Source organism: Musa acuminata, chromosome BXJ2-7 (assembly GCF_036884655.1).
Source record: "Musa acuminata AAA Group cultivar baxijiao chromosome BXJ2-7, Cavendish_Baxijiao_AAA, whole genome shotgun sequence".
Lineage (NCBI taxonomy): Eukaryota > Viridiplantae > Streptophyta > Magnoliopsida > Zingiberales > Musaceae > Musa > Musa acuminata.
In genome coordinates, this window is record NC_088344.1 from 791,287 (window position 1) to 818,407 (window position 27,121).

Consider the following 27,121-nt stretch of genomic DNA (forward strand, 5'->3'; position numbering starts at 1 on the left):
CTTCACGTGTGTTTTATTTATATCGATAAGTATTGATCTTGTTGTGTCTTCCAATGACTCAGAATGAGTATGCACAGTGCTGTTGTTTGCAGCCAGCACCAGCCTGCACACCTTCATAAGCCCCCGCCATGGCCAGGAGATCCCCCCCCTTGGTCAAGAGGAAGCTCCACCACAAGCACGTCCTGGGCCTCCTCCTCCTCCTCCTCCTCCTCCCAGCGTTCGTCGTCGCCGTCTTCTGCCATGGCCAGAAGATATCGTACGTCCTCCGCCCCATATGGGACACCCCGCCGCGCCCGTTCACACGCATCCGGCACTACCACGCGCAGGGCTTGCCGATGGATCACCTCTGCCGCCTCCATGGCTGGAGCCTCCGGTCCTCCCCTCGCCGGGTGTTCGACGCCATCCTCTTCAGCAACGAGCTCGACATACTCGAGATTCGGTACCGCGAGCTCCTGCCTTACGTACATAAGTTTGTCATCCTCGAGTCGAACGTCACCTTCACAGGCATCGCCAAACCACTCTACTTCGTCGACAACCTCGGCCGGTTCGAGTTCGCGAGCTCCAAGATTGTTCGCGGGGCTTTCTCAGGCAATTCCGCCGGCACGCTGGGCAGAGATCCTTTTGAGCTCGAAGCCAAGCAGCGGGTGGCCTTGAGCTCCCTTCTCCGGCGGTCAGGGATCGCCCCGGGGGATGTGGTCATCATGGCCGACGCTGACGAGATCCCGAGCGCCGAGACGGTCAAACTCCTGCGATGGTGCGATGGCGTGCCGCCGGTGATGCACCTGGAGCTGAGGCATTACATGTACTCCTTCGAGTTCCCTGTGGACTACAGCAGCTGGCGAGCCACGGCGCACTTGTACAACCAGGGGACCGGATACCGGCATTCGAGGCAGGCGGACCTGATGCTGGCGGACGCAGGGTGGCATTGCAGCTTCTGCTTCCGTACGATCGAGGAGTTCGTGTTCAAGATGACGGCATACAGCCATGCGGATCGTGTGCGGCGGTCGAGCTTCTTGGATCGCCGGAGAATTCAGCAGATCATTTGCCGGGGCGAGGACCTGTTCGACATGTTGCCCGAGGAGTACAGCTTCCGTGAGCTGATCAAGAAGATGGGTTCGATACCGAAATCAGCATCGGCAGTGCATCTTCCCTCATTCCTGCTGGAGAATGCTGACAGGTTCACATTCTTACTGCCTGGTGGATGTTCAAGGTTGAAATAGATGATGTTAAGTTTGTTTTACTTGATGAACATGGTATAAGATCACCGGAAACAATCATACAATTGACACCAATAAGTCAAGAACCTTTATGCAAGAAGCAAAGTAGAAGACTTCTCATGGTTCACAAAATGAAGTTAGCAGTGTGGAAATGCTTCACTTGTATGTGATCACTTATGATAGAGAACAACAAGTTGAATTTGTGATGTTTGCAGAACAAAACATCTAAATAGAGAGGAAGATGATGGCCAAAAGCTCAGAGACTTTTCTCCAATACCAGCTATTTAGTTGCATCTGGTCACTGCAGGAAATTTCCTATAGTAACTTGGGGTAGTCAAAGACAGAAATCTGCATTGATTAATCTGCTTCTTGACGTCAATTAACAACTACAAATGATTTTTTTGGGGAGAAAAGTCAAACACTTCTTCCATTTCTGAACTAGCTGGTGTGCCTCAGTAACATGTTCTGAGCACCAAACTACAATGATTCTTTTATGGGTCTCCAATCCTTCCTTTTGTTAGAGACTGTCCTTGCAACTCCTGCAAGAACGTAGTAGAAAAGATCTATTTGTTGCTAAGACATGGAAGTCAAGGATGCTTCGATCCATCCTGATCCTGTAAAGCTATATAATTCCATGATAATATTTAAAGAAAACAGAAGAACTTGGAAACAAATTTCATTAACTATATTTGCTTATTCTCAACAAGACAAAAAAAAAGGAAAGCAGCTAAATCATTAATCAACAGATAAAATATTTTTTAATAATTTTCCACCTGCAATTTTTATACATGGCAAGTCTTATTGCATTCTACAAAGCATGGCTTTAATTGCAGCAAAGAAATGCATGTAAACAGAGGGTTAGCCATGGATTCATCTTCTCAATTATCAACTCAGACTGCAAAAGAAAAGATAACTATAGCAACAATTTTTTTGGTTGTTTTGAATGATAATGACCTAATCAGAATTGGACCTGTAAGTGGTCACTATGTAAACAACATGTTTTACAAATATTATATGGAATATCTCTTTGAGAAAGACTATTAGAGTATAATTGGATGGATGCCAACTGAGCTCTTGTTACAATCTATATATGTTATAATTAAGTGTAATTTACTAAAATTTTAGGTCATTCAAATTTATAAGATATAAATTTTAGTCTTATAAGTATATAAGACTATCAGGTCATTCAAAAACATTTACTAAAATTTGAACCAACTATAGATAAAAGTATAATTAAGGTATATAATTAAGATATAGGTAAAAGATTTATATATGTTAATTATCCAGATATCCTCTTTTGTTTTTCTAAGATAGTATTTATTATGTTTCATGTATTGGAATTTATTATTATTTTTTCTGTACCAAATTCTATTTGAAATATCAAATATGAATTTTATTCAGTATTTATAAGATTATCTATCGGATTCGGAGCCTAGGAGAATCCGCCCCGACAATGCGGATAACCGTTGTATGGCAAGCCCAAAATAGGAGCATCTCTACCGTTCGTCTGGCGATTTCCTCATCATATTTGATGGACGGTGATGCAATCCTTAATCAATACAATACGTCTTTGCACCTCGACGCCCTTCTCTGGTTTCCACTCCATCGGCGACAGAACCTTCGCGCTGAAGATCCAAACCTACCTGGTGCGCAGAATAATTTAGATCCGTACTTTCCGATTCGTGTTTGTGCTTTCCGCTTATCTGAAGTATAATCTGATGTTTGATTTGGTTTGACGAGATCTTTCTCGATCTCGCGCCTCGGATTTTTGGATTAGGGTTTGGATCCTTGGTTTTCATCGAATGTGTGTTGCTTTTTGTTGTTCTTTTCGGTGGTATCGAGTTTTTTCCTTTCTCCGTTTTTATTTGGGCAAGGACTAACATAATTTGCTTCAAAAGATGCTTGGTTTATTGTATTTGATTGGTGGTTTTCCGATTCTCTTGTGCTATGATTCTCTAGGTGTGATACTTCGATTGACCTAATAGCAAGGTCGTCGCTTGTCTTTTTTTTTTTTAATAATTTCTTTTGATTTTTGATCTCGTAGATTCTAATTATGAGCATACCGTGCGAAGAAATCCATTGCTTTAGCAAATTTATGCCCTTGGCTGGTGATATCCAGGCACTTGTAGTAACAGGAACTGAATCTAAGTTGTTTTCACAGACCTGATATTGAAGATGGGGCGACTGCAATCTTTGAGGAGTTTTGACGCATTTCCTCGTGCAGAGGAGCACCTACTAAAGAAGACCCATTCTGGAGCTGTTGGTATGTATATATCAAACGTTGTTCCATTCTTCCTTTGTTCTAAAATCAGGAATCCGTCAGCATTTTGTCTTATACTTTGTACTCAGTTGTTTTTTCTTTTGTAGTTTCTATGCGCTGCTTGCACATTCTTATAGATAGTTTGTTATTTTGTTTCACATGGTATATGACACTTTTTGACTATTATCAAATTCCTTGTTTTATTCTTTTCAGTTTCCATCATTGGCCTTGCTGTAATGGGAACCTTGTTTGTGCATGAGCTGAAGTACTATCTCACTACATATACTGTCCATCAGGTTTGCTAACAATTCTTCCCGCCAATGAACCTTGGCTTCTTTTTCTCAAACTTTTTTACTTCTCTAATGGGTTGTCCCTTGTTAGATTTATCAGACCTTATCAGTAATTCTTCTAATAAGGTGTTTGACATCCAAGCTTCTCTTAAGAAGCACTAGAATGATTATACATGTGGATCACCATTTAAAATTGAAAATGGCCAGAGTAATGAGCAGTTGCTGCATAATTCATTCACCTTTTCCAGAAACTGACAATAACTTACTTGCTGTTTTGTTTCTTATATCATTTCTTTGCTTATATGCGTATGTTTTGAAATCTCTGTAAAGTGTTGCTTGACTGAATTGATTTTCTCTTCGAAGATGTTTGCTATCAGTTTTCAGCTAATTGGTTGTGCTTTTGGATCTATATTTCCATTCTAATACATTTATTTCTGCAGATGTCTGTAGATCTTAAGCGAGGAGAAACACTTCCAATTTATATAAATATGACATTCCCTTCATTACCTTGTGAAGGTTAACCATAGATTTTTCTGTCTTTTGCATTCTTTCGTTATGATCTTAAGGCTTGGAAGATTCTCAGTCTTCTTATATCAACTTCGTGCATTATGACTGATTCTGAACTTTTTGTCCAAGTTCTGAGTGTGGATGCCATTGACATGTCTGGAAAACATGAGGTGGACTTGGATACAAATATTTGGAAGGTAACAACACTGATATTTTCTACATCTAGCTTTGTTTATGCAAGTTCACATTTCTGTAACTTGCAGCTATCATAAACTTCCATTGATTATAAACACACTGAAATTTCTATATTTGTCATCTTATAATTAGATATCCTCATTGTTATTCTTAATTAGGTTAGCAAATTTCATTTTACACTGAAATGCATGAATGAGGTAAATCACTAATGTTAAATGTCCTGGACTCTATTTATCCTGTTATTTATGGACAACAAAGTACCATGCTTTTTGTAATTGTGAAGACTTATACTGGAAACAAGAATCTCTTATGCTTTCTAAAATTGTAAAAATTTATATTGTAAATGAGAATCTCCTAGAAATAGATTGCTGTACGGACATTGTAATTTTTTTAGGTTCTTGTTTTATAAATTTGAGCAATTTGAAATTTCTTTACCTTTTCTATTTGTCAGTCTTTTACATTGTATTTGAAACTCTTTCACTTCTATGTTTTGCAAAGTGTACTAAAACTTCACAGTAGGATTCCATGTTGATATTGATTTTTTTCTTCTATTATCTGATGGGGAAAATCTATGCACAATTTAATATCATCAATCTCTTTAAATTTTGGCCATGTAGAGCTACATGGTCTCATGCCACACAGTGTAAGGTAGAGAGGGAAGGCAAGGAATGCAGATAGTGAGCGGTTTGAAGTTTACAATTGTTAATTGCAGGAATTGATTGGGTTCCATGAGGAAAGGATGTCAAGTTTAACTTCAGTAATAAACTGGACAATGAATTATAACAAAAATTAAAAAATTCTGGCTGTTCACAGGTGTAGAATCTTCCAGATATAGGAACACATTATTCAAAGGGAATATGGTCGTTTGGCCTCGCATAATCTTCAGGAGTTAAGGGTGGGAAAGCCTAGACGCTCTTAGATTGTTAACTATTTTTTTCTGTTCATATAGCACTTATTATTATAACAACATTAAGAGTAAAGTGTGCGACTATTATGCTTGGGATCTATCGTGAGAATGTAGATTTTCCTCTTAAATATTTCACCTTTCCTGTGTATTGAGATTGTGTAATGTACAATTTGATGAGCTTTCTTTTCTCTGCATATATTGCAGCTTATTATAGGAGTCAATGCTATATTGTACTTGATGAACTAACCAAAGGCCCATCTGTATTTTTTTTCATTTGTATACTGATCTTTTTTTCAAAATAAAACTGCAAAAATGAATTGATGTTTACAATTGTTTCTGTTTATATTTTTGTGGACTCTAAAAAAAATGGGAGTATTCTATACGCTTTACCATCTGATCCATGGTCATTAAGATTTATTCTTGAACAAATAGGTTCCCTATTTTTCAATTTGTAGTCACAGTTAAGTTACAAGCAGCAATACTTTATTTAAAATAAAAATAATTAAAGAAAAATAGTTTCCTATATCTAAAGTATAAAAAACAGCATTGTGCAAATTAGGCTAAATGTCATGCAGACTTGTAGGATACAATGGGATGCGTAGTATGGCTGATACTAACTATGGTCATTACTGTTTGTTGACCTTTTCTTTTTCCTCTTTTTGAATATTAAAGCTTCGCTTGAACAAAGAGGGTCAAATTACGGGCACAGAGTACCTATCAGATCTTGTTGAAAAGGAACACTCAGCTCACAAGCATGGTAATTTCCTCTCCTGGAAGTAAATATTTTTTTCTTTTAGCTGGTTGTATGATCATCTTTGTGTTTTACTTACCACTCTTTACTTGATGCATTAATTGATCTTCTCCTCCTTACTGGCATGGTTTAGAAGTGACATGTGAAGCTTTTTTCTTAGAGGAAACAACTTTTTATGCTCCAGATGATCCATTTTAGTGTAGGATATTATGGTTCAGGGGGACAACATATCATAATTGAGCCATTGTCAGGTGAAATACCATCATTGAACCCTTTGACCTTAATATATTTTGGACATTTTCACTGATTTTTTTTCCAATTTTCTACTGTTGCACAAATATCTTTCTCTGAATGAATGCTGCTGGTGGTAATAGTGGGAATTGGGGTACAGTTTATCAAGATTCTTAAAACAAAAGCCTGATTTTTTCAAACTTGAGGGTATTATGTGTGTTGATAAACTTTAAGAGTAGGAGGGATGCTTGTTCCTCCTGTTCTTATTAGGCCATTTAGAACAGCATCCAAGAATTACTAAGAAGGAGACCCTGGATAATCTTTTCTCAAGATGAATCTGAAGTCTGAACTCTACCATTACAAAAGGGTCATTGCACTATATAGACTACAGCTGTATAATTTGATGCCCCTGGCTGAGCAGATACCTCCTCTATGTTTGTGGTGTTTAAATTATGAATGACTATTCCCTTTTGTCTGACTGTCATGGAAAATGTTGACAAATTGACATCTCTGCTTAGTACAAGAAAGTCGAAACACTAGTTTGAAAAGGCAGAACTAGAGAGGTTTGTGCCCAGTGGGAAGATCTAAGCAGGCAGAAACACCAGGGTTTGGCTTGGAGATTCCAATCTTAGCCTTTCTCTCCAGTTAGTGGGCACCCAGGTAGCTACCAAACACTAGATATTTATAGTTTTATACCAAAGGAATTCCTGTTCCATTTCCTTATACAGTTAACTGATCTTACCCCACTTGTCATGAATATGAAAAGTTACAGATATTTGATACACTTACCGTGACTAGAGTGAAAGAATTATCATCTATGGGGTAGAAGTCAACCTTTGCTCTTTCGTAACATGACCGAATAAAAGGGGTTCAATATTATCTTTGACCATGGTTGTGCCATTAGCAAAGTAAGAACTACAAGATACTCTCATCTAAGTAATGGTGATACCTAAAATGTGACTTTTATTATTAATATTGAACAAATTGGTCGGAAGTTGACCATGTTAATTTTTTCAGATGTTGTTTATTGATGCTTCATTTGTAATTATGGTACTAACATAGTTATTGTGAAATTTATTAAGCATCACAAGATGTAGTTCATATGATGTACGAGTAATCTGTCTCATGATCTCTCATAATTGACATGTTCTGATAATTCATACCTAGAAAACAGTGCATCATCTGATGGTGATCCGAGAGGATCATAAACAATATTGCCTACGTATTATTCTTGTTTCTCTTCCCATTTGCATTTATGCTCATTTATCTGGAGTTATTTACTGATTGAAATTTTCATTATAATTCTTTATTGTCTAACCATAAGTAGTTTGCTGATTTTTATGGTTGAATTTTGTTGTTTGCATTACTGGAGTTTAAACAGTTTTTGTGATTGAAAGGAATGTTTATTGGATATGACATCAAGAAAATAATTGAATAATGGTTTTGTTGGGTAAATTCTTCACAGATGATAGTGATAATCATGATGATTCCTCCCAGAAAAAACATGAGGATACTTTTGGCTCAGATGCTGAGAAAATGATTGAGAATGTAAAGCGTGCTATCTCAAATGGTGAAGGATGCCGAGTATGTTATTTACTCAATATGTGTATTTGTCTGCCATATTTTCAGGTTCAAACAGCCCACTGCTAATCAAGTACTTCAAATGAAACAGGTATATGGGGTTTTGGATGTGCAGAGAGTTGCTGGTAACTTTCATATTTCAATCCATGGGTTAAACATTTTTGTAGCTCAACAGGTTAGTTATTTAAAATCTTAATTAGTGATTGATGTGTTTACTGATACTTTCTAGAGAAATGCAAAATAAATGTATGCTTATCATTTATTGTATCTATATTTATCTGTTGCGGCATCATTAATTTCCATTATTTGCGGTAAGACTCTTCTGGTTAATTACTATCGAGATTTTGACTGGTGACTTTTTCTTGTCTTTCTGCCTTGTTCCCCCTCTTCTCTCGTTATAGATGGTTTGAAGGAGTTTTTCTACTTGTATAATTTGTTCAATCCCTTTATTGAATTTCTTGTCAGTAGTAATCTCAGCATAATCACAATACACACTTTAACATCTTTAGTTCTCCTAAACATTGCACTCTGGTCCATTTTCTTGGAGATCTTTGAACAACTTGTGTTTGATTTCATTGAAATCTTGCATCTTCAAGATTTGCTCATTTTGACCTTCTTTTAAGTTTGGATGATACAAAGTGATCGGACCTCAGAGCACCTCATGAGAATCCTATGTTAAATGCTCTAGACAAAATTCTTTTTGGTTGAATTTATCAAGGTATGCAATTTCATACCGTATCGGAATTTCGACGTTCGCTCAGTACGATACGAAACTGTATACCGAGCGGTATACCGTTCGGTATATCACTCGGTATATATATATATATATGTATATATGTATATATGTATTTATATGTATGTATATATGTATATATAATTCGGCGACGTCGCCTCTCTCTTCTCCCAAGCGGGGCGACATCGCCTCGTTTCTATATATATATAATTAATAAATATTTATTTATATATAAATATATATATTTATTAAAGGCGACGTCGCATCGCCTCGGCGATGTCGCCTTTTCCTTCTCCCACGCGGGGCGACATCGCCTCGTTTATATATATATATATATATATATATATATATATATATATATATATATATATATATATATTGATATATAAATATTCTTATATATAAGGTGACGTCGCCTTTAAAAAAAAAAAAAATATATATATATATATATATATATATATATTAATATATATATATATATATATATATATTTTTTTTGTTCCGTCCGATAACGGGCGGTCCGTGTACTAGTAAGCTGACGGACCGTACATACCGCCCATACCGGATGGTATTATTTGAAATTGTATATCTTGAAATTTACTATTTTAGATGTATTTGTGGCATAAATTTATATGTATGTATGTATTTTAATGTCAGTTTTAGAATCATATTTGAGTTTTTTGCAGCGTCGTATGCAAAAAGAGGGCTCGTGTTCATGAGCCATAATTTGGTTTTTTTGTTCTTTTTTAATGCCGAATCGGATGTGGGGCCCACCACTGTTTTCCTTTTTTTATTATTTTAACTGGTCTGTCTGAAACAGGGATGGTTGATGTATCAGCCCGTGCTTGGACCAGTATGTACTGCATGTTTTGTACCATTTTGGGCAGTACAGCAGTCCTTCGATAGGAATTTGTCGGATTTCAGAATTTTTAGAGAAGGAAAATTTCCCATGAGGAATCTTGATTTACTGCATACATGACATATTTGTCTTGGATTTTATTTTACTATTGCATTAGATTTATCAAAGTAGAGTAGTAAATTCTTTCTTCTCTTATCTCTCTTTCGGTCTTGGGTGGTCATATCTTTTCATTCAACCATCTTATTAGGAGGTTAAAGTCCATTTGCACCACTTATTAAACTTTTTTTGATGGAACCATGAAAGACTTTTGAAGCTCCAAAAGTTAAATGAGAATTTAACTGCACCACTAGTGGGATTTTTAAGATTGTAGTTTACCATGAAGCTGAAGTCATTACCCAAGTAAATGCCCTTTTCATATTATGCTGATTATGAAAGTATGTTATTTATTATATCCATTGTTTCAAAAGTTTGTGACCTGTCTGGATGAAGGTCATTGTTTCTGAAGTTAATGACTTCGTCTGAAATTGTTAAAATTGTGTTCTGGGTTGTGCAATCATCTCCTCATTTTTATCTTTCACATATAGATTTTTGGAGGTGCAAAACTTGTGAATGTAAGTCATGTGATCCATGATTTGTCATTTGGACCAAGCTACCCAGGGATTCACAATCCCCTTGATGGAACTACCAGGATGCTACATGATACAAGTGGTACTTTCAAATATTATATAAAGGTAAATGCTAATCTATTATTTGGTACTCGCATGCTGGTATTTTATGGTTATAGGGGATGGCTTGATGTTAAGAATTAATTTACCATTTATTAAGTGTAATTTTTATAGGTTTTGATGCACAGACTCTTCCTTCAATTTCATGGCTCAATTGAGTTACATTTACTCTGTACAAGCATAATAGATGTTTTATTAATTATTATAAACCAGATGGAAGGATTCCCAATTTTGTGCGACTCTGACTTCTGGTCCTTTGTTTATCAACATTAGCTAGGAAGTTTTTCTTTTTTCAGAGAGACTTATGTAGTGATTTTTTACAATTTTCTTGTTCCTCTTTTCATTATAAGCTTCCAACCTGTTCTTGAAATTTCTTTAGTCTTGACTTAAAATTATGTTCTTTAATTATTATGAAGCAAGCAATGTGTTACATTTAAAAATTTTGTGTGTAAACATAATGCAGATTGTTCCAACGGAATATAGATACCTTTCCAAAGAAGTATTGCCAACAAATCAGTTCTCTGTTACAGAATATTATGTTCCAATACGTGTTACTGATAGGTCATGGCCAGGTCAGTGTCCCAACTGGCGTCTTGAAATTCTTTATATTGCTTTTGGATGTTTTTTGCTGCATTTGTAAGTCTTTTACCTATGGTGCAGCTGTTTACTTTTTGTATGATCTTTCACCTATCACCGTGACAATAAAAGAAGAACGCCGCAGCTTTCTGCACTTCCTAACTCGACTTTGTGCAGTGCTTGGTGGTACATTTGCTTTAACAGGTTTTTATCTGATACCAAGTGTATGCCAGTTATTTTGCATGATTTGATGTTTTTTAACTTTTAAAGTTTCGCACAAATATCAAACAAACTGCCATATTTACTTCCCATCTCTATAGGGCTTGTTTTACATTTATTTTTGAAATTATTATAGTTAAGCCTACAGTTACAAACATCTTTATTTCCTAAAGAGTGATTGTGAGGATCTCATATTCATGGGATTCATAATTTATAGTTGGTTAGGGTTTAAAGTCTAATAATATTCACTGAGATCTGTTTTGATGTCTAATATAATTTAAACAAGAAATGGTGGTGCTAGCTAGTTTAGCTGATAAAGATATATATTTTTTAAACAGTAAGATGCTGGAATCAAATCCTACATTCATCACTTATCCAAAAAAACATATAACTACATCAATATCTGGCTATCGCATATCTTTATCATTTTTTAATGTCACTTCCAATAATCTTTAAGATAATAGATGTTCATTCCTATCCATATCTATATGTATTTTGAAGTGATTAATTACTTTTTAAATTTTGGTAATTTGATTTATTTTGTAAGTTCAATTTTTATTTTCAGATTCATCCTTTTCTCACAAATTTGCTATGATGCCTCCTATCCAGATATATTTGGTGGGTTCAAACTAGTTCCTTAATTACTTCTGAGTGGTATCTTTTTTCCAACTTGCTGTACTTAAGTTGAACAAGTACAGAAACACATATTACAAGAACAGACTTCAAGTGGGAGAAATGAACCGAAGGCTTAGGAAGAGAAATTTGTACTAGAAGTCTGTGTTCCTATACTAAGTCTATGGCCAAGTAATCCATTACAATTTGATTCTGTGAATGTTCTTTCCACAAGAATTCATAATGGATTGCTTGGTGATAGACTTAGTTACGAACGCAGGCTTCTGGTACATATATCTTTTCCCAAGCCTTCGGTTCATTTCACCCACTTTCCCCAAGAATTCATAATGGATTGCTTGGTGATACACTATTCGTAGATCAAGTCCATGACATATTTCAGGTTCACTTGGAGTTTTGACAATCATCATTGTAGGTGTGTTTACAACTTTACATATACACTTTTCAAGGGGGTGCAACACTTTTCATTTTGGCCTAATCTTTAGCCTATATATGACGTTCACATGGGTGGCCCAATGTTCTGCATGAACTTGCATCTGAAGAACATTATCCAAAAGTTATACAACTATCATGGTCCTTTCTGTTCATATAAATACGAATACATCATTTAGATCTTATCTAAAAGGTATCAAATGTCTTATTTGTTCAAGCACCTGGTCATATTAGTGATCAAATGAATTCGCTTTTTACTGCATAATGATATATTTCTCTCTGAAAAAATGGTGTTGAAGTTTAAGCATAAAAATACTTGCCTGAGTATTGATTTCATGTCTAACGCTCAATGATGAAGAGGAATGACATCTTTGTACTTCATTCAACAGGAATGCTCGACAGGTGGACATACAGAATTGTCGAGGCTGTTACGAAGTCGAAGAGCAGAAGCGTATTGAGGTGATGATAAGTTCCTCTTGGTGGTTTTTGATGGGAAAGTGTCAGAGCTCATCAACGTTAATTGTCTTATCTTTGCCGCAAGTTAAGAAGAGCATATTGATTCATCGCAAAAGACAGATATTAGGCCTGATCATTGAACTAGATATACCAAGCTCCAATTTGTTTTCACTTGTCGCAAAAGACATGTATATCTAGTTCCATCTGATCATTGAACTGAATATACAAAGCTCAACTTGGTTTTGTATTTTTAGAACAGTCATCATTTTCATGCCATATCACTCTGTGCTGCTAAAGGCAGATGTTTGTTCAATTTCCATAGTGAGCTGAAATGCTGAGCAAGATAACTGGTTGCATCCACTGGAACAGATACTTCTGTTAGAAACTTTTTACACTTCCATGCAAGCCAAATTGAACATAAATCATCATTCTGTGCATATTATGCCACAGGATTCTGAAAAGCTGGAGATGTTCATCTTTAATCCTCATTTTTGACAAGTTAGGTTGGAGTTCTAACTTCTTGGGTAAATTTTCGTCTGGAAGTCCTACAAATTGGCATAGTTGAATGCAGTGGTTGGGTATTCATTTTGGTAGGTTTTACATTGTTACAAGGCTTGATAGATCATGAATGTAATAAGTTGCTTTGGTCATCAGATCATTTTTTAGCATATGGAGAAAAGATACATCAAAATGAGAGTTGCCAATACTTAATAAAATTATCAGTCTCACTCGAAGTACAAAACATAAATATGTCTTCCTCTGTTCCCCAGTTGTAGCAGCAAATGATTTGGCTCATCATTCCAACCATTGACATTGTGATCTACCAAAATACAATATGCAGGTGATCATAATTCATACAACCTCATGTAGCTAAAATCTTCTCTGCAAAAACTACATTTCTCTAAACGAGTTTTCTTTTGTTCTTTATTTGATGTCCTATCTGCCTAAAACCTGATTTGAATCCCTGCATGTCATATATCCAATTCACTTGGTATATCATCACTGATTGATACTGGATATGTTTTCACACCCAACCTTGGAAACAATGAGAAAAAAAGGACTCAATTATATCTCACTGGCTAATGAGATCAATAGCAGCAAAACTACCACAAATGATCATGAGCTCTTGACTAGTATTAGACTGGATCTACATTCTAGAACACAAATCTACACAAACTACAACTGGTGAGTGATCTCTCTTAACAAGCTCAAAATGCTCAGCATTGATATAACACCAGCCATTTCAAATTACCTAAAAGTTAAATAAAGTCCTGCACAAATCGCTCAGCTAGAGCTCATATGGATGAGAGATCCTCATAAACAGACTTAATACCTGGTCGCTCCGAGAGCGGACGGATACATCTCAGAGCTATTCCTAGCATCTCTTTCATACCCTTGGATGCGACCGGATTTTCAACATCGGCAGCCATCGCAGGATCGAAGCAATCTGACCCACGCCCTTCTGCCACCCTAAACCTGACCCAGTCTGTTAGATCGACAACTCCCTCCTCCCCTGAGATCACATCCCCTGCGCATCTGCCTGTCAACAGCTCCAGCAGAACTACTCCGAATGCATAGATGTCCGATTTGAAGGATGGGGATGGCTTCTTGGATGCTGCCAACTCCGGCGCACGGTACCCCAGCACCCCAGCATCGAGGATCTGCTCGACTGTTCCTGATTGAGTCATCAGGCGGTGAAGGCAGTAATCTGCAACACGTGCATTGAGGTCGAGACCATCAAGTAGTATGTTTGTTGCTTTAAGGTTGCCATGAGGAGTGGCTCGGTCAAAATGGAGATAGTTGAGGCCACGTGCAACGTCGACTGCAACTTTGAGCCGCTGAGCCCAGGTTAGTGGTGGGCCTTTCTTCCCAGCTCGATCTAAATGTATAAGTTCAATCAGTGAGTTGCCAAACATGAACTTTAAAAGGCGACGAATCATAAAGTGTGGCAAAATTTTCTGCTCTAATTAACACCGGAAAAAAAAAGCTATAATGTAACTTCTTATCCAGAAATGTTGGAGAAAAAGCATCTCCATAAGAGCCAAGTTTATAAGTTGGATAAAACACAACTTGCATGTTCTCAATAGCATCATTGCTTATGTAAAGATTAATTTGGCTCTGTAACAAATCTTTTATAAGAAATTTAAACTTAATCTTTCCCCTGAACTGAAAACAGCAAAGAACAACCACTAATTCATTTATTAGACTTACGAAACCAACAACAGCACATTTAAAAAGAGATGTAATGAGGGTTAGCAGTAATCAAGCTGGGAACATAAGCATACCATATAGAAAACTAGCAAGGCTTCCGGGTGACACGTAATCCGATAATAGGAGTTTCTCATGTTGGGTAGGGCCCCAGTAGTATCCACGCAATCCTACCACATTAGGATGCCTGATGTTTGCAAATTTCTTTGCCTCTTTAGCAAATTCTTTCTTCTGCTTTGCCACTCCTTCCCTAAGCCATTTCACTGTCAAGAATACCCCATTATCAAGTGTAGCCCTGTAAGAAGTCCCATGGCTGCTCCTTCCCAACACTTCTGCTGGTGCTCTAGATAGTTCCTCTGGTGTCAATGTAATTGTTTCATCCAAGAAATGTAAATCACCTGCCAGTCTATCAGGTGAACGGACATCCAACCTTCCAAGATTTTCTTGCGCATAAATATCACCAGAATCTGGTGACCATGAAAAGCGGCTGTTCTTGGATGGTGAACACCCACCAACTGCAGTTATTTTTTCTTCTGGACTGATCATCTCAGATGAAGAACCTTTATGGGGAGCTATAAGATCATCAGCTGAGATCACCACTGAGCCACCAGAGTCCCTGCTTTTGCTTCCAGTAGTTTCTGGCAGACTCCTTGTATAAACCTTCTTGTCCGAAAGATTTTCTGATCCAGATCTACTTGAAGCTCTCTTGTAATGCAAAATTATGGCTAAGAGGATTAGAATAACCATGACAACAACACATGCGGCAATGATTGCAGCTTTGAGAAAAGTTCTAAATGGCCTGTGACTGGGGCTTTCAGGTTGAGAATTAGCAGTTCCAGGCAGACCACTAGGGAACTCCAATCTGGAATTTCCTGGATGAAAAGAAGAATCTGGAAACTTTCTGAGGTTATCCGGGACAGTTCCAGATAGATCATTGAAGGAAGCATTGAAGTATACCAGCGTGTCAGGCAGTGTCGACGGCAAGGAACCAGTGAAATGGTTAAGGGATATATCAAGGGACGAAAGGTAAATGAGTTTTGTAACAGCAGGTGGCAATGTACCAGCAAAATTATTCGCAGAGATGTCCAGGATTTGGAGGCCAGTCAAGGATTCTAGATTTTCAGGAAAGCTACCATTAAAGCGGTTTCCAGATATATCAAGCACGCGAAGGTTGGAGTTGTTGGAAAAAGATGGTGAGAGTACGATGTCACCAAAAAGCATATTGTTCTGAAGATAAAGCTCTTGCAAGGTAGAGGAGGCTAGTAGGTCATTCAGAATAGGACCACTGAGCTGGTTAGAACTGAGATCGAGGATGGTAAGCTTGGGAAACTGAACAAGAACTTCAGGGATAGTCTCCACCAGAGCATTATGGGAGAAGTTCAGATAACTAAGTAGCAGGAACTGGGAGGTTACATCTGGAATCGGCCCCATCAACAGATTCTGGCTAAGGTCAATGTACTCAAGATCATTTCCCCACTTAGCAATTAGAGACAAGTTCCCTTTAAACTGATTATCTGATAAATCAAGCACTTGACAGCTTCCTTGGACCACAGGAAGCTCACCAGATAGAGCATTAGAGGAAAGATTAAGGATCCGCAAAGTTGTCGATGTGATCATGTTAATATGCCCTAAATCATATATTAAAAACATGTCAATCTGCAAATGAAAATCAAATACGAGAAACATAACATGGTTCCAGCTTCAAGGTGGAAAGATGTTAATGGAATCCGCTAATCCCAAAGAAACTAATTTGTGTTCTAGACAAAATGAGTACTTTTTTTCAGATTCTTTTAATGTGCCAATCCCAATAGGAAAAGGTTTTATAGAACTTTAGATGTCAGCTTCAAAAATTAGTAATTGATTTAGACCTCAGCTTCATGATGGCATTGTTACATAGTAACTACTAGATAGTAAATTCATGGTTGTTAACTGACAAAACAAATGAATACTTTTGAGAAGTCGTTATGAAAACAAGTCAATACAAATGGATGACTAAGAGCAACTAAATGACAATAAAATTCGTCAATTTCCCTTCATTGACAAGATTCAACTTAACCTGTGAAATTTTATGAAAGTTAAATAACAATCCTTGCTGTTCAACCATTACATGTGGCGTACTCTACATCAAATTATTTTTTAACCAATTCAAGAACCATCCAGTCATTGTAATAGTCCATTGAGATGATATTAAAAGTTTTCTCGTGACTAAATAATCCTTCCTTCACTCTGACATCTGTCGGCCTTGTTCAACAAGCAAACAACAACGGCCGTTTTTTTGAAGCAACAAGTTGATGAAGATCATAAATCTTACACTAATAGACTTTTTCCCCTCGTCCTTGTTGCCATTGTGAAAACTACAAAGGCCATGATTAGAGATTTTATATAGAACTGGTGACATTAAAGTGTTGTTCATTTCCTAATTCACAACCACAAAGATCAATGCAAGCATCAATGGTAAGCATGAAAAGAAATCTCAACACAATCATCACAAAAAATAGATCTTCCATAAAATAAATCACACCTGTTAGATTGTTTGCACTCAAATCCAATTCACTTAAAACTAGAGAATCTCCTTTGAGAAGTCCACTTGGTAAGAAACCAGTGAACCTGTTGTTCCGTAGCCTCAGAACCTCAAGATCATAGACATAATTAAACCCTGGTAGCTCTCCATATAGCTGATTGCAGCTTAAATCCAATACCTTCAAGTTTCCAAAATTAGCAATTCCAACTCCTTCAATCAGTGACCCAGTCAATCGGTTGTTACTGAGATTTAAATACAATATGGTCTCTGATATATCTGACAAAGCCCTCAGCTCCTTTGAACTTGAAGTTAGCAAATTCCCACTGAAATCAACATGAACACTTGTGGTCTGCATAAGAAAATTCCAATCAACACTACCATCCAGCTGGTTCCAGCTTAGATCAACAGATTCTAGTGTGGAAAGCAGAGCCAGACCAGTTGGGATACTTCTGCTAAAAGCATTATAAGAGAGGTTTAAGTAAACCAAGTTCCTGAGACCTTTCAATGCCACCGGCAAAGGACCAGATAGAAGGTTTCGACTCAAATCAAGAGATTTGATTGATGCCAACCCACCAATGGAGTCAGGCAACGGCCCTATGAAGTTGTTCCCAGCCAAGGTAAGGTTTTGCAAGCTACGAAGCTTACCGATTCCTGATGGTAGCTCACCGGAGAAAGCATTGTTGGAGATATCGAGATACTCCAGGCTCTTGAAGACGGCCACATTGTCTGGCAAATTCCCTGAAAGGTTGTTATTTGTCATCGAGAGCTTCAAGAGCACTGTGAGGTTAGCAAAGACAGATAGGTCAGCATGGCCAGAAATGCCATGATTGTCAAGAACAATGCCAGCGACATTTGCACCGTTACAGACTATGCCATTCCAGGATGCAGGGCAGCCATTGAAGTCAATGGACTCCTCGTTCCAAGATCCCATGATGTAGCCCGTCGGGTCGTGGGTTATACCCTTCTTGAATGCAAGGAGAGCTAGGATATCTGGTGAAGGTAGCTGCGACGAGGAAGGGATTGCAAGCAGAAACAGCAGCAAGATTCTTTTAAGGAGCTCCATTTACTAGTACTTGTAGTCGAACAACAGAAAGAAAACCAAAGAACGGCTTTTAAAACCTGTAGTCACACCATTTCACCTAAGTCTAGAATGCCAAAGACGCAGCATTTGCTATTACAGCAGCGATCTGCCATTTCTTCACTCTTTACAGCAACCGAAATCTCCCACCAGCCAAAGAAGCGTAAAAGATTCCCACTTTCAAGTAGAAATGGGGTTCTAAGTAAGATTGGAGCACAAAAATTGCAGCTTCTCCAAAGATCCGAGTCACAAACAGCTAAAGATGACGACTTCTCGAGGGAAACAATGATTCAGCAGCAAGGAGAGGAAGGGCCTAGCTTTTCCCTCTCTGGGACTAGGAATGGGGTCAGAGTAAGAGGGCTAACAGCAACTCCACGGCCGCGAGGGGGCCAGAACCAAGAAATGCTCCCAGCTTTGAACCCGCAGCAATCTCTGGCGCGGGCCCGCAAAAGATCCCTGCTTCCCCCTTCCTCTACAAGAACAAAACTACCAATATACAGAACATAGAAGGAGGAGGAGGAAGAAAACCCTAGAAACGAGACCAGGCAAGAGAAGAGAGGAGGAAGAACAAATGAAAACTCTGGTCCACAAGGAGAGAGAAACCAAAACCCTAACCGTAGAATGGGGTCGCACTCCGTCCTCGCCGAGCTCTGTAGCTTTTGTCATGGAGTGCTCCGTTCTACTTGTATACACCAAGTGTGTTTTACCCGCCAAAGTGGCCCTGCGCGCCTCGCGGACCCCAAATACCACTAAAATTCACCTTATTAATTAATTAATTATGTTTTTACATTTAAATCCTTACAAATTTTCGAAATAACATATATTGCGTTTGTAGAATTATTCAAGATAACTTCGAGATAGAAATATCAAACTTCCAAAATATCACTTATACGAAGAACAAGAGATCGAGAAAGATTTTTCAACTCGATCCCTTTTATATCTACATTAATAATCTAGAATATATTATTACAAATGTGATAATCAAGAGAGATAAGCCTCTCATACCTAGGTTAGATTTTATATGTCTGTTAAACTTAATTTTTGGGGATAAATACGAAAATAACTAACTAACTATATATATATATATATATGTGTGTGCAATTTTATTATTAATAAATAAATGGAGGTGGATCCCGATAAAACCACACCCCATTTCTCATCAAAGATGCTGAAGAAGAGGAAACGAAGGTGGGTAGTGGGAAGCGGATGTAGAAAGCAAGGGAGTGTGTTTCGTGGGTCCATCTTTAATCAGGGATGGGGCCACGGCAGGTGGAAGGAATTCTGACCCATTCTTTCTTGACCGCATTCTGCCGCTATGTTAGGCTTTGGTGCAGATTTGGCATGTGAATCGGAGAGAGAGTACTTCTCACTTGGAAAGCAAATATGTGAGTTCGCGTTTCCATCAGGTCTGAGCTGAGTCCGATTCTAAATCTTTGATCTGCAATGCAAAGGATTTTTTACATGTTAGTATTATTATCAGGGGTTAAGAATTTGGGTCCGTCTCGAACCAATTTCCATATACTCTTACCAAATTGGTACAGTAGTACTATGATACCAAGTGACATAATAACTTATGTTATCCAGTACTATGAATAAACAATAAAAATATAAACTAAATGATATTGTTATGTATTCTGATGAGATGGTGTTTCGTTAGATGAGTAAACAAAAGTGAGGAGAGAGGAGACCGACTGAATGAATTAGACACTAACAAGAACCACAGACAAATAGCCTAATAGAACAATAAGATTGGAACCAGGTTTAACAAGACATGTATTTTCTGATACCCTATCAAGATTAGATCCAAGCTAGCTAGGTCAGAGAAGGATGTGAGCTAACCCAAAGCCAGTTGATGTGTGAGATGGCATGGTTTCTTGGTTTTGCAGATTCCTCCCTGTTCCAAAAGTTTCTCATGGGTTGGTGTGAAGCCCAGCTTTTATGTATTAAAACTATTGCACCTTTCATATTTGGCTGAGAGTGACTTTGGATTCTCAGAAGCAAGCCTTTAAAAAGAGTTGGGAGGCTACTGGAGCTCCCCATCCAAGCTGTAGAAGTTAGTGCATCTGAAGAGTATCTAGCAGCAGCAAAGCTGTTATTATGAGGTAGCAGAGTATGATTCACTGGGAAATGACAGATTTGTAGAAAAACTCACTCATGTGCTGAGTTGAGATGTGGCTTTGAGAAGGGGGAGTCAGATGGCGTTCAATTGTTGCTCTGCCCTTTCTTTCTCTCTCTCTCAGGAGTGGGGCCAAGTCATGCAGCAGCACTTTGAAGTCTTGACAGGCTCGTGCACTGGATCGTGATGCAACATGAGCTGCTGGGACCCGAACCATGTTTGTTCTGGTACTCACAGAAAAGCTACCTAGCAGCCAGTCACAACACAAGAAAACAGGACAAGAGAAAGGACATGAGCTACTGTGATAAATTACCTGAATGCAATACCAACAGGAAATGTAGGACCCAAACCTGTCAATTTATCTCTTAGTCCTTTAAGGCTTCTCAACCCAATTTCCTCAACAAAGTAAAAAAAGAAACATAATCCAATCAAAATATTGTTTGCCAACAGCCACAGCAACATATAGTTGGAAATGATTCCACAGTTTTGATCATCCCTTCATCCATATCCCTAACATGGTTGGAAAATGCTTGATGAGAAATTCAAATGTTAAGTATGCAACCTTGTATCATCTTTTTCACCATCCAATTCAAGGATATGAATGAGTTCATGAATAAATAAATTAAGTACAACCAATGTTATAACTATCATGAGCATATCATGCATGCTACACCAAAATAGGAGATAATATTGGCTGTATTGATATTCTATTGATAGTTGATCATCGATATACTACTTGCAAACTGCCAAATCTAAACGAAAACGTTACCAGGGAAATCGCAAATACTAGTTTCTAATAGTGAAGTGGTTCATGGATTCACATGAGAAGAGAAATAAGTCACACATCCAGTTAAGAAATCAAATATTCTCCAGCATATGAGTTGCCATCCACCATCAAAGGACTACCACGAGCAACAAAGCTTACATTAAATTCAGGCACTTCCCATCATTAAAATGGCTATGCCAACAACTCTGGGATTAGTCATGACTAATACTTCTTTATCAAGAATAATTGACAAAGTTTGCGTAAGATTTGTTACTGACATGTGAACAACATCATGCATATGCAGTTTAGCAGATGTTTATATTTTCTAACTGACAGGATCTTCTACATGCATACCATACCATAGCTGAATCTTACCAAATACAGCTTATCAAACTGAACATAACTTCAATATTTAGGCCCCACAGGACAAAACCCTTCTACCATATCATAAGTCATAAAATAACAAAGTAAATTTTTTTTCTGAAGAGCAGTTGAATGTTCTTTGTTGCATCTTACAGCATATAGGTTTCCAGTTCTCATTCATATAGATCAATGTTTCATAGCATGAACAAGAGATAACCAACAGCCTCAGATGCAGTACTAGTTACACCAATGTGAAGAGATAACTCAAAGTACGAGCTTAAGTGCAGTATTGCAGCATTGCTGCTTGAGAGTTTTGAAGTTTCAGAATTTGTATCACAGATGAAGTAACCCCCGCATTCCCATGTAGAAAGTTGGTGTACCAAAACCTTACAAACCTATACGATATGAAAATCTATATAAAGTTTCAACTAAAGAGAAAATAATAACTGACTCAAAAAACAAATCTTAAAAATTATTAATCTTCCTCTTCATGTAGCTGTTAACAACTTCAGATAAATCTGAAGTTCCTTAATCAAGTAAAATGTTATAAATGTCACTTTCTGCTGATAACTTCTCATACTTTCCAGAATAAGTACTTGCTTTTACTTCTTTGCATAACACCAGACAAAACAAAACTCATAAAAGCAGTCAGAAGGACCACTTTTCACAAAAAAAGGCATTACCTGAGGAAACAAAAACACCCTTTGCCACAGTCAGAGAGGAGAGGCTAAATACAATACTGTTGTCATGCAAGTAGGAACATATTTCCACCGTGAATTCAACTATTGCTTTCAAGTTCTTGCTCATAGAAACTAGAGAGTTATGAGGATAATCTGCAATTTCGTTGATGTATATGGCTTTTTTGTTGCAAACAAATTACGATACACAGGGATGGTTGGAAGAAGATCCAAAGGTAAAGGGTTTGCTAAGCAACTAGTCTGCCCAAAAATTGCAAGACAAGTTTAGTCTAGGAAAGGCTGGCATTGTGTATGATGCAATCCTCATCAACAAAAAAGAAAGTTAGTTATTAGTTAGTGCATGTAAATGTTTGTAGAAGCCAGAAAATTTGTCCAGTCCTACATTGAAGAAACACATAATCAAAGTTTTATTTTGGGTAATTAACTGTGCATTCAAACTTTGCTAGATGGTACATTAGAAATTACTTTTCTGAAACCACTATGTTCCTAGGTAGATAGAGAGTTTAATAAGATAAGGATGTTAACAACATAAAACACCAAAATGCTGGCTCTTGTAAGATCTCAAGTCATCAGAATCATTTAATTAATGGCATTCTCCAACATGAATTACAAGGGGTCGCAATGCCAATCTGAATCTGTCAGGTCAACCTAATCTGAATTGGACCAACCCATTTAAATCACCCCAGTGGTTTGACAGGTTGTGTCAGGGTTGGTTTGGTTTCATCTCATCCATATTCTCCTTCATGATTGAGAAGCAACTTGACCTAACTCATCCAGACCATTTTCTACAAGAACATACATGTAAAAGTCACCTCGAGATGTCAATCCAATTTGATGCAACCAAGTCAGATAGAACCAACCAGCGCAAAGTACTTTGTTGCTTAAGAGGGCAATGAAGTAAAACCTATTATTTGAAAGTGACCTGTGATGAATCTTTTTAAGAATTGGAAACCAGCAGAAAAAAAGCAAGGAGAGCATGTTACTTCTTTTTAAAAATATCTATGGACAAAGTTTCTATTCAAAGACCACACTAACAAGCTGAAGGATATCAGGTTGTGTCATGTATAGCATCATGCAACATCAACTGCCAGGATCATACTATGCAGAATTACCCTTATACTGAACAATTATTAAATGCTCGAAGTGATTGTCTTTCAGATAGTGTGTTTCTTACTAAAGACTAATTTATTAGCCTCCATATGTTTTCCAATAATTATGACCAATGCACATCTTGGTTTAGTCCCATATCGAAGGTGGATAAAAATTTAGATCGACTTACAAGAGTCCAAAGGGTGCACTACTCTTAACTCGGGCTTAAAATATTCTAGATCAGTGGTTCATATGCTATTGGTTTGGGTCATGATAATGGTGATTAGAATCAGAGCCGAGTATCAAGACATTAGAGAGAGCACTTTATGATGTAAAACCTTTTATACCTCACATGCACCATATTAGAGTTGATATAAGCTATGTTTGGGCCAGGACATCAAGCCCATAAGTGGGATAAATTATATCACCTATGAGTTATCTCACAAGATATCTCTTTTACACTTTTGAAGAAATATTTAGCACAAATGTTCTAGAATTACAAAAGATGACACAATTAATATAGCTAAAGACTCAGCCAAAACAATTACCTGAAAACATCTATGAACTGAACTCTTAGATGAATCATAATCGAGAAAGATAAAAAGAGAAGTTGTCTACCTCAGCAACAATTCATGTCATTGATCCGAGAACCTTCTCATCTAAGAGCTCAGTTATCTGATGCACATCATATGGTACCAGGAAAAACATGTTCATATTTAACAGGATTTAGTTTTAAACAAGAGATCACATCAAACATACATCAAATAGTCCAGCAACTAATCCTAAATTACGGGCAACTTGGCAAGTGTACTTACAATAGTGACAACTGAAATTCCATCTTTAGGCAGCAGTTGAATGAACAAGCTCAGAGCCCTTCCTTTCTCCACATGACACACATAAAAAAGATCTTCTCTGTGAGGTTTCACATAACTTGCTCTGCTGGGGCTCACAGACTGGAACATTTTGTTCTCATCGACAATGATATTTGAGTACCAATTTTCATTCAATTCAGTAATGAGCTTTCCACCAGTAGTCATCTGCAAAGACATCAAAGGTTTGTAGCTTATCATAATCAGAGTTCCACGATCACTGTAGCAATACCCAAGAGCATCAAACAATTTGGAAAAAGTAACCTTTATTTGGCAAGTGGTAGCATCATATTTAAACTGATCCTTCCAAGCATGATTCTCCCACTGCATGTTAGTGGTTAAAATGTAAAAAAAAAGTCCCTTAAGGGACCAAAATACAGTAAATGCTTATATAGCTGATATACCTGCGAGGGGACGATGATGTCCAGAAGATTCTGTCTTCTGTCTCAGAGCATTGTAGGTCCTCACAAGTGCCATCAGCTTTTGCAAGTATACCAAGCCGATATATATTTGTGATAATGCCTAAAATTCAAAATTAAGTGCATACATGAGTACAGGCTAGATATAACAGAAGATAATACTCAACTCATCAACTGTGTAACTCATTTTGAACAGGAAAAACAAGCATGCTAGATTCACGATATGTTCAATATGAGAGAGGTCAACTTCCAATCAGTGGGGAAAACGTATCATTGGCAAACCTTTAAGAAGCAGTTGGAACTTTAAACATTTTGGATACAAGTATCTGATCGTCGAAACTGACTCAAAAGAAAAACAACCTAAGTACAAAAAAACAAATATATCTTCTCTCTTCCACACAAGACTATTTTATGGATATAATAATTACTGGTATTCCAAAGAATCCTTTATCAGTTTTAACAATTAAATGTGGAGAAGAAGAGTTCTATGAAGAAGTTCATCAAGAAATAAGAGAATGGATGACAAAAAGCAGCAAAGTAGTTGTCCGCAATATTTAACACATCACGTTCAGACAGTTAAGAAATCAAAGCTGCTCCAAACTTTGGAACAAGAAATCAAAATATACAAGTTACGTCCCGAAAAGTTAACGAACATTGGAAATATTAAATAACCACTTCACCACCTTAACAAAGCATATCTTGCAGCAGTTAACAAAGTAGAATTCTACTTCCCTATAAACAAAATAATACCTGCATTTTTTTAGTTAGCATTCCTATTTTCGTGACAACTCCATAAATCAACTTCAATTATTTTAACCTGCAGGCGTACATCAGTTAGAAACCTTCTAGACTAGGTAAAAAGGGAAAGAGGCAGCAAAAAATTATTGGGCAAATTTATGCATATATAGAGTTTCTGGTTAATTGCACATTAGAGCTAGGAAGTCATCTATAAGCAATCACTTACATCATGCTGGCAGGGAGAAAAAACTTAAACAAGTGCAGTAGTTGAGAAAAGCAACCAGTTTCCCACTTCTTGAGATTCTTTGATTACAAGTTTCAATTTTCTCGTGCTATTCATGTGAACTTTGCTATATCCAGTTATATTACTAAAGCCATGTAAAATTAGAATATGAAGAAGCAACAAGCTTGCAAGGACTGCTTCAAGATAAACATAACAAAGACCCATTGAACTAGGGATATCAAGCGATAATATGGAAAGAAGATGAGTTTCGGTGCAAAGATCTAGTATTTCGCTATTAATCACAGATGCAAGTCATCCCAAAAGACAGGAATAACATTGAGTTTAGGTGCAAAGATCTGGTGTTTAGATTTCCCATCACAGATTAAATCATGCTACAATACATACAAATAATGCCGACAAAATTGAAAGTTAATATGTAAACTGGGGGAAGAAAGTTTAAAAGCACAAAAAAATTTCCAGACGAATAAATCCTTTAACATGAAAAAGTGAAAAAGCAGGTGAAAGGAACACTAACTATTAGAGGCGATTGACGACTTTTAGACCCCTCGAAGCTCATGATCTGCTTCAGAGTGGCCGTCTCACCTTCAACCTGTTTGGCTGACAACATACATATCTAAGTCTCCAATGCTTAACTGCGCCAACTATGATCAATGTAAAAGCAAATCCGGATCTAACTTTGACACCACCGCCCGAAAGGAATGTCAGATCCCAAGGTAGGGCACCCCTACCACCGTGGAAAGAAGGGGAGGCAAGCAGAAACTTAGTAGAGAACTGAGAGCATTGTCCTCCCCTTTGACTTAAAGCACGGTATTCTTCTCCTGGAGCCATGGTTGGATTATTGAAGCCAGCCCTAACCGGACCAGCAGTTCCCCAGATCACCAACAAATTTCTCTAGAGTCCGCCACAAGCAATCAACACCTCAATAGCTCAATAACTTCTCGATCCTGAAAAATACGATGCAAAAGAAGGGGAGGAAAGAAATGAGAACAAAAACACGAACTGCAACACAAATCACCATCAGTACATGGGGGGAAAGCCCAGGTAGAATTAAACAGCAACGATTGGATGGACCAAATCCGCGAATGCAGCTACCGATCGCGAGCAGAAAGGAAATCAATGAATCGCCCAAGAAAAACGGATAAGAGAGCAGAGGAGCGAGGGACGTCGTCACCGCTAGGATTTCTTCGGCGCGAGGTGAGGCAGGGGAAGGGAGAGACGCGGAGACCGGGAACGAATCAGGCGGAGGAGGTTGAAGTAGCTGTTGGTCGTTGATGGTCATGAAAGCTAAGAGGAATACTCTTTCGCCACGTACTCGGCTTGTAAACCTCTCTCTCAGCGGCGGTCCCACCAGTGGATCCCACGAGAACCGATCTATTTCCTAAATACGCAGTGGGAATCGGTATATACACAAGGGCGGATACGGCAATGGTACGACCCAAGATT

At 37.7% G+C, this 27,121-nt stretch overlaps 3 protein-coding genes and 2 long non-coding RNA genes across 7 annotated transcripts; 2 read left to right on the forward strand and 3 right to left on the reverse strand.

Moving 5' to 3' along the window:
• On the forward strand, positions 1-1,747 carry LOC135616059 (uncharacterized). Its single transcript, XM_065115224.1, has one exon. It carries the CDS (start codon positions 129-131, stop codon positions 1,218-1,220), a length of 1,092 nt encoding a protein of 363 aa, XP_064971296.1. The 5' UTR covers positions 1-128; the 3' UTR covers positions 1,221-1,747.
• Positions 1,748-2,647: 900 nt separating this feature from the next.
• Positions 2,648-12,882, forward strand: LOC135616495 (uncharacterized). The gene is made up of 12 exons (XM_065115740.1): positions 2,648-2,863; positions 3,379-3,480; positions 3,691-3,773; positions 4,208-4,283; positions 4,404-4,471; positions 6,049-6,133; positions 7,824-7,942; positions 8,031-8,114; positions 10,116-10,262; positions 10,720-10,828; positions 10,917-11,036; positions 12,503-12,882. The coding sequence occupies exons 1-12, from the start codon at positions 2,671-2,673 to the stop codon at positions 12,574-12,576; spliced, it is 1,260 nt and encodes a 419-aa protein (XP_064971812.1). The 5' UTR covers positions 2,648-2,670; the 3' UTR covers positions 12,577-12,882.
• Positions 12,883-13,673: 791 nt separating this feature from the next.
• LOC103990962 (LRR receptor-like serine/threonine-protein kinase GHR1) lies at positions 13,674-19,079 on the reverse strand. 2 transcript variants are annotated; one of them, XM_009410280.3, is made up of 4 exons: positions 18,992-19,079; positions 17,299-18,848; positions 14,855-16,405; positions 13,674-14,448 (listed from the first exon to the last, which is right to left on the reverse strand). In XM_009410280.3, exons 2-4 carry the CDS (start codon positions 18,359-18,361, stop codon positions 13,865-13,867), a joined length of 3,198 nt encoding a protein of 1,065 aa, XP_009408555.2. In that variant the 5' UTR covers positions 18,362-18,848; positions 18,992-19,079; the 3' UTR covers positions 13,674-13,864. The 2 variants fall into 2 exon arrangements, with proteins under 2 accessions (XP_009408555.2, XP_064971810.1); XM_065115738.1 differs by lacking the exon at positions 18,992-19,079 and having other exon boundaries at positions 17,299-18,973.
• A 456-nt stretch (positions 19,080-19,535) lies between these two features.
• Positions 19,536-21,408, reverse strand: LOC135616316 (uncharacterized). Of its 2 annotated transcripts, XR_010488318.1 has the most exons (4): positions 20,843-21,408; positions 20,529-20,738; positions 20,216-20,450; positions 19,536-19,814 (listed from the first exon to the last, which is right to left on the reverse strand). It is a non-coding gene; the product is annotated as an uncharacterized LOC135616316 (long non-coding RNA). The 2 variants fall into 2 exon arrangements; XR_010488317.1 differs by lacking the exon at positions 19,536-19,814 and having other exon boundaries at positions 20,135-20,450.
• Positions 21,409-24,058: 2,650 nt separating this feature from the next.
• On the reverse strand, positions 24,059-26,907 carry LOC135616323 (uncharacterized). The gene is made up of 4 exons (XR_010488320.1): positions 26,193-26,907; positions 25,447-25,513; positions 24,542-24,799; positions 24,059-24,445 (listed from the first exon to the last, which is right to left on the reverse strand). It is a non-coding gene; the product is annotated as an uncharacterized LOC135616323 (long non-coding RNA).
• Between the last annotated feature and the right edge of the window lie 214 nt (positions 26,908-27,121).

Coding starts and splice junctions, on each gene's coding strand:
- LOC135616059 (XM_065115224.1), top strand. CDS start 129: ATGGCCAGGAGATCCCCCCCCTTGGTCAAGAGGAAGCTCCACCACAAG.
- LOC135616495 (XM_065115740.1), top strand. CDS start 2,671: ATGCGGATAACCGTTGTATGGCAAGCCCAAAATAGGAGCATCTCTACC. Junction 2,864..3,378: donor TGAAGATCCAAACCTACCTG/GTGCGCAGAATA, acceptor TTGTTTTCACAG/ACCTGATATTGAAGATGGGG. Junction 11,037..12,502: donor TGGTACATTTGCTTTAACAG/GTTTTTATCTGA, acceptor TTCATTCAACAG/GAATGCTCGACAGGTGGACA.
- LOC103990962 (XM_009410280.3), bottom strand. CDS start 18,361: ATGGAGCTCCTTAAAAGAATCTTGCTGCTGTTTCTGCTTGCAATCCCT. Junction 16,406..17,298: donor GAGTGCAAACAATCTAACAG/GTGTGATTTATT, acceptor TATATGATTTAG/GGCATATTAACATGATCACA. Junction 14,449..14,854: donor CCTTGCTAGTTTTCTATATG/GTATGCTTATGT, acceptor TTATACATTTAG/ATCGAGCTGGGAAGAAAGGC.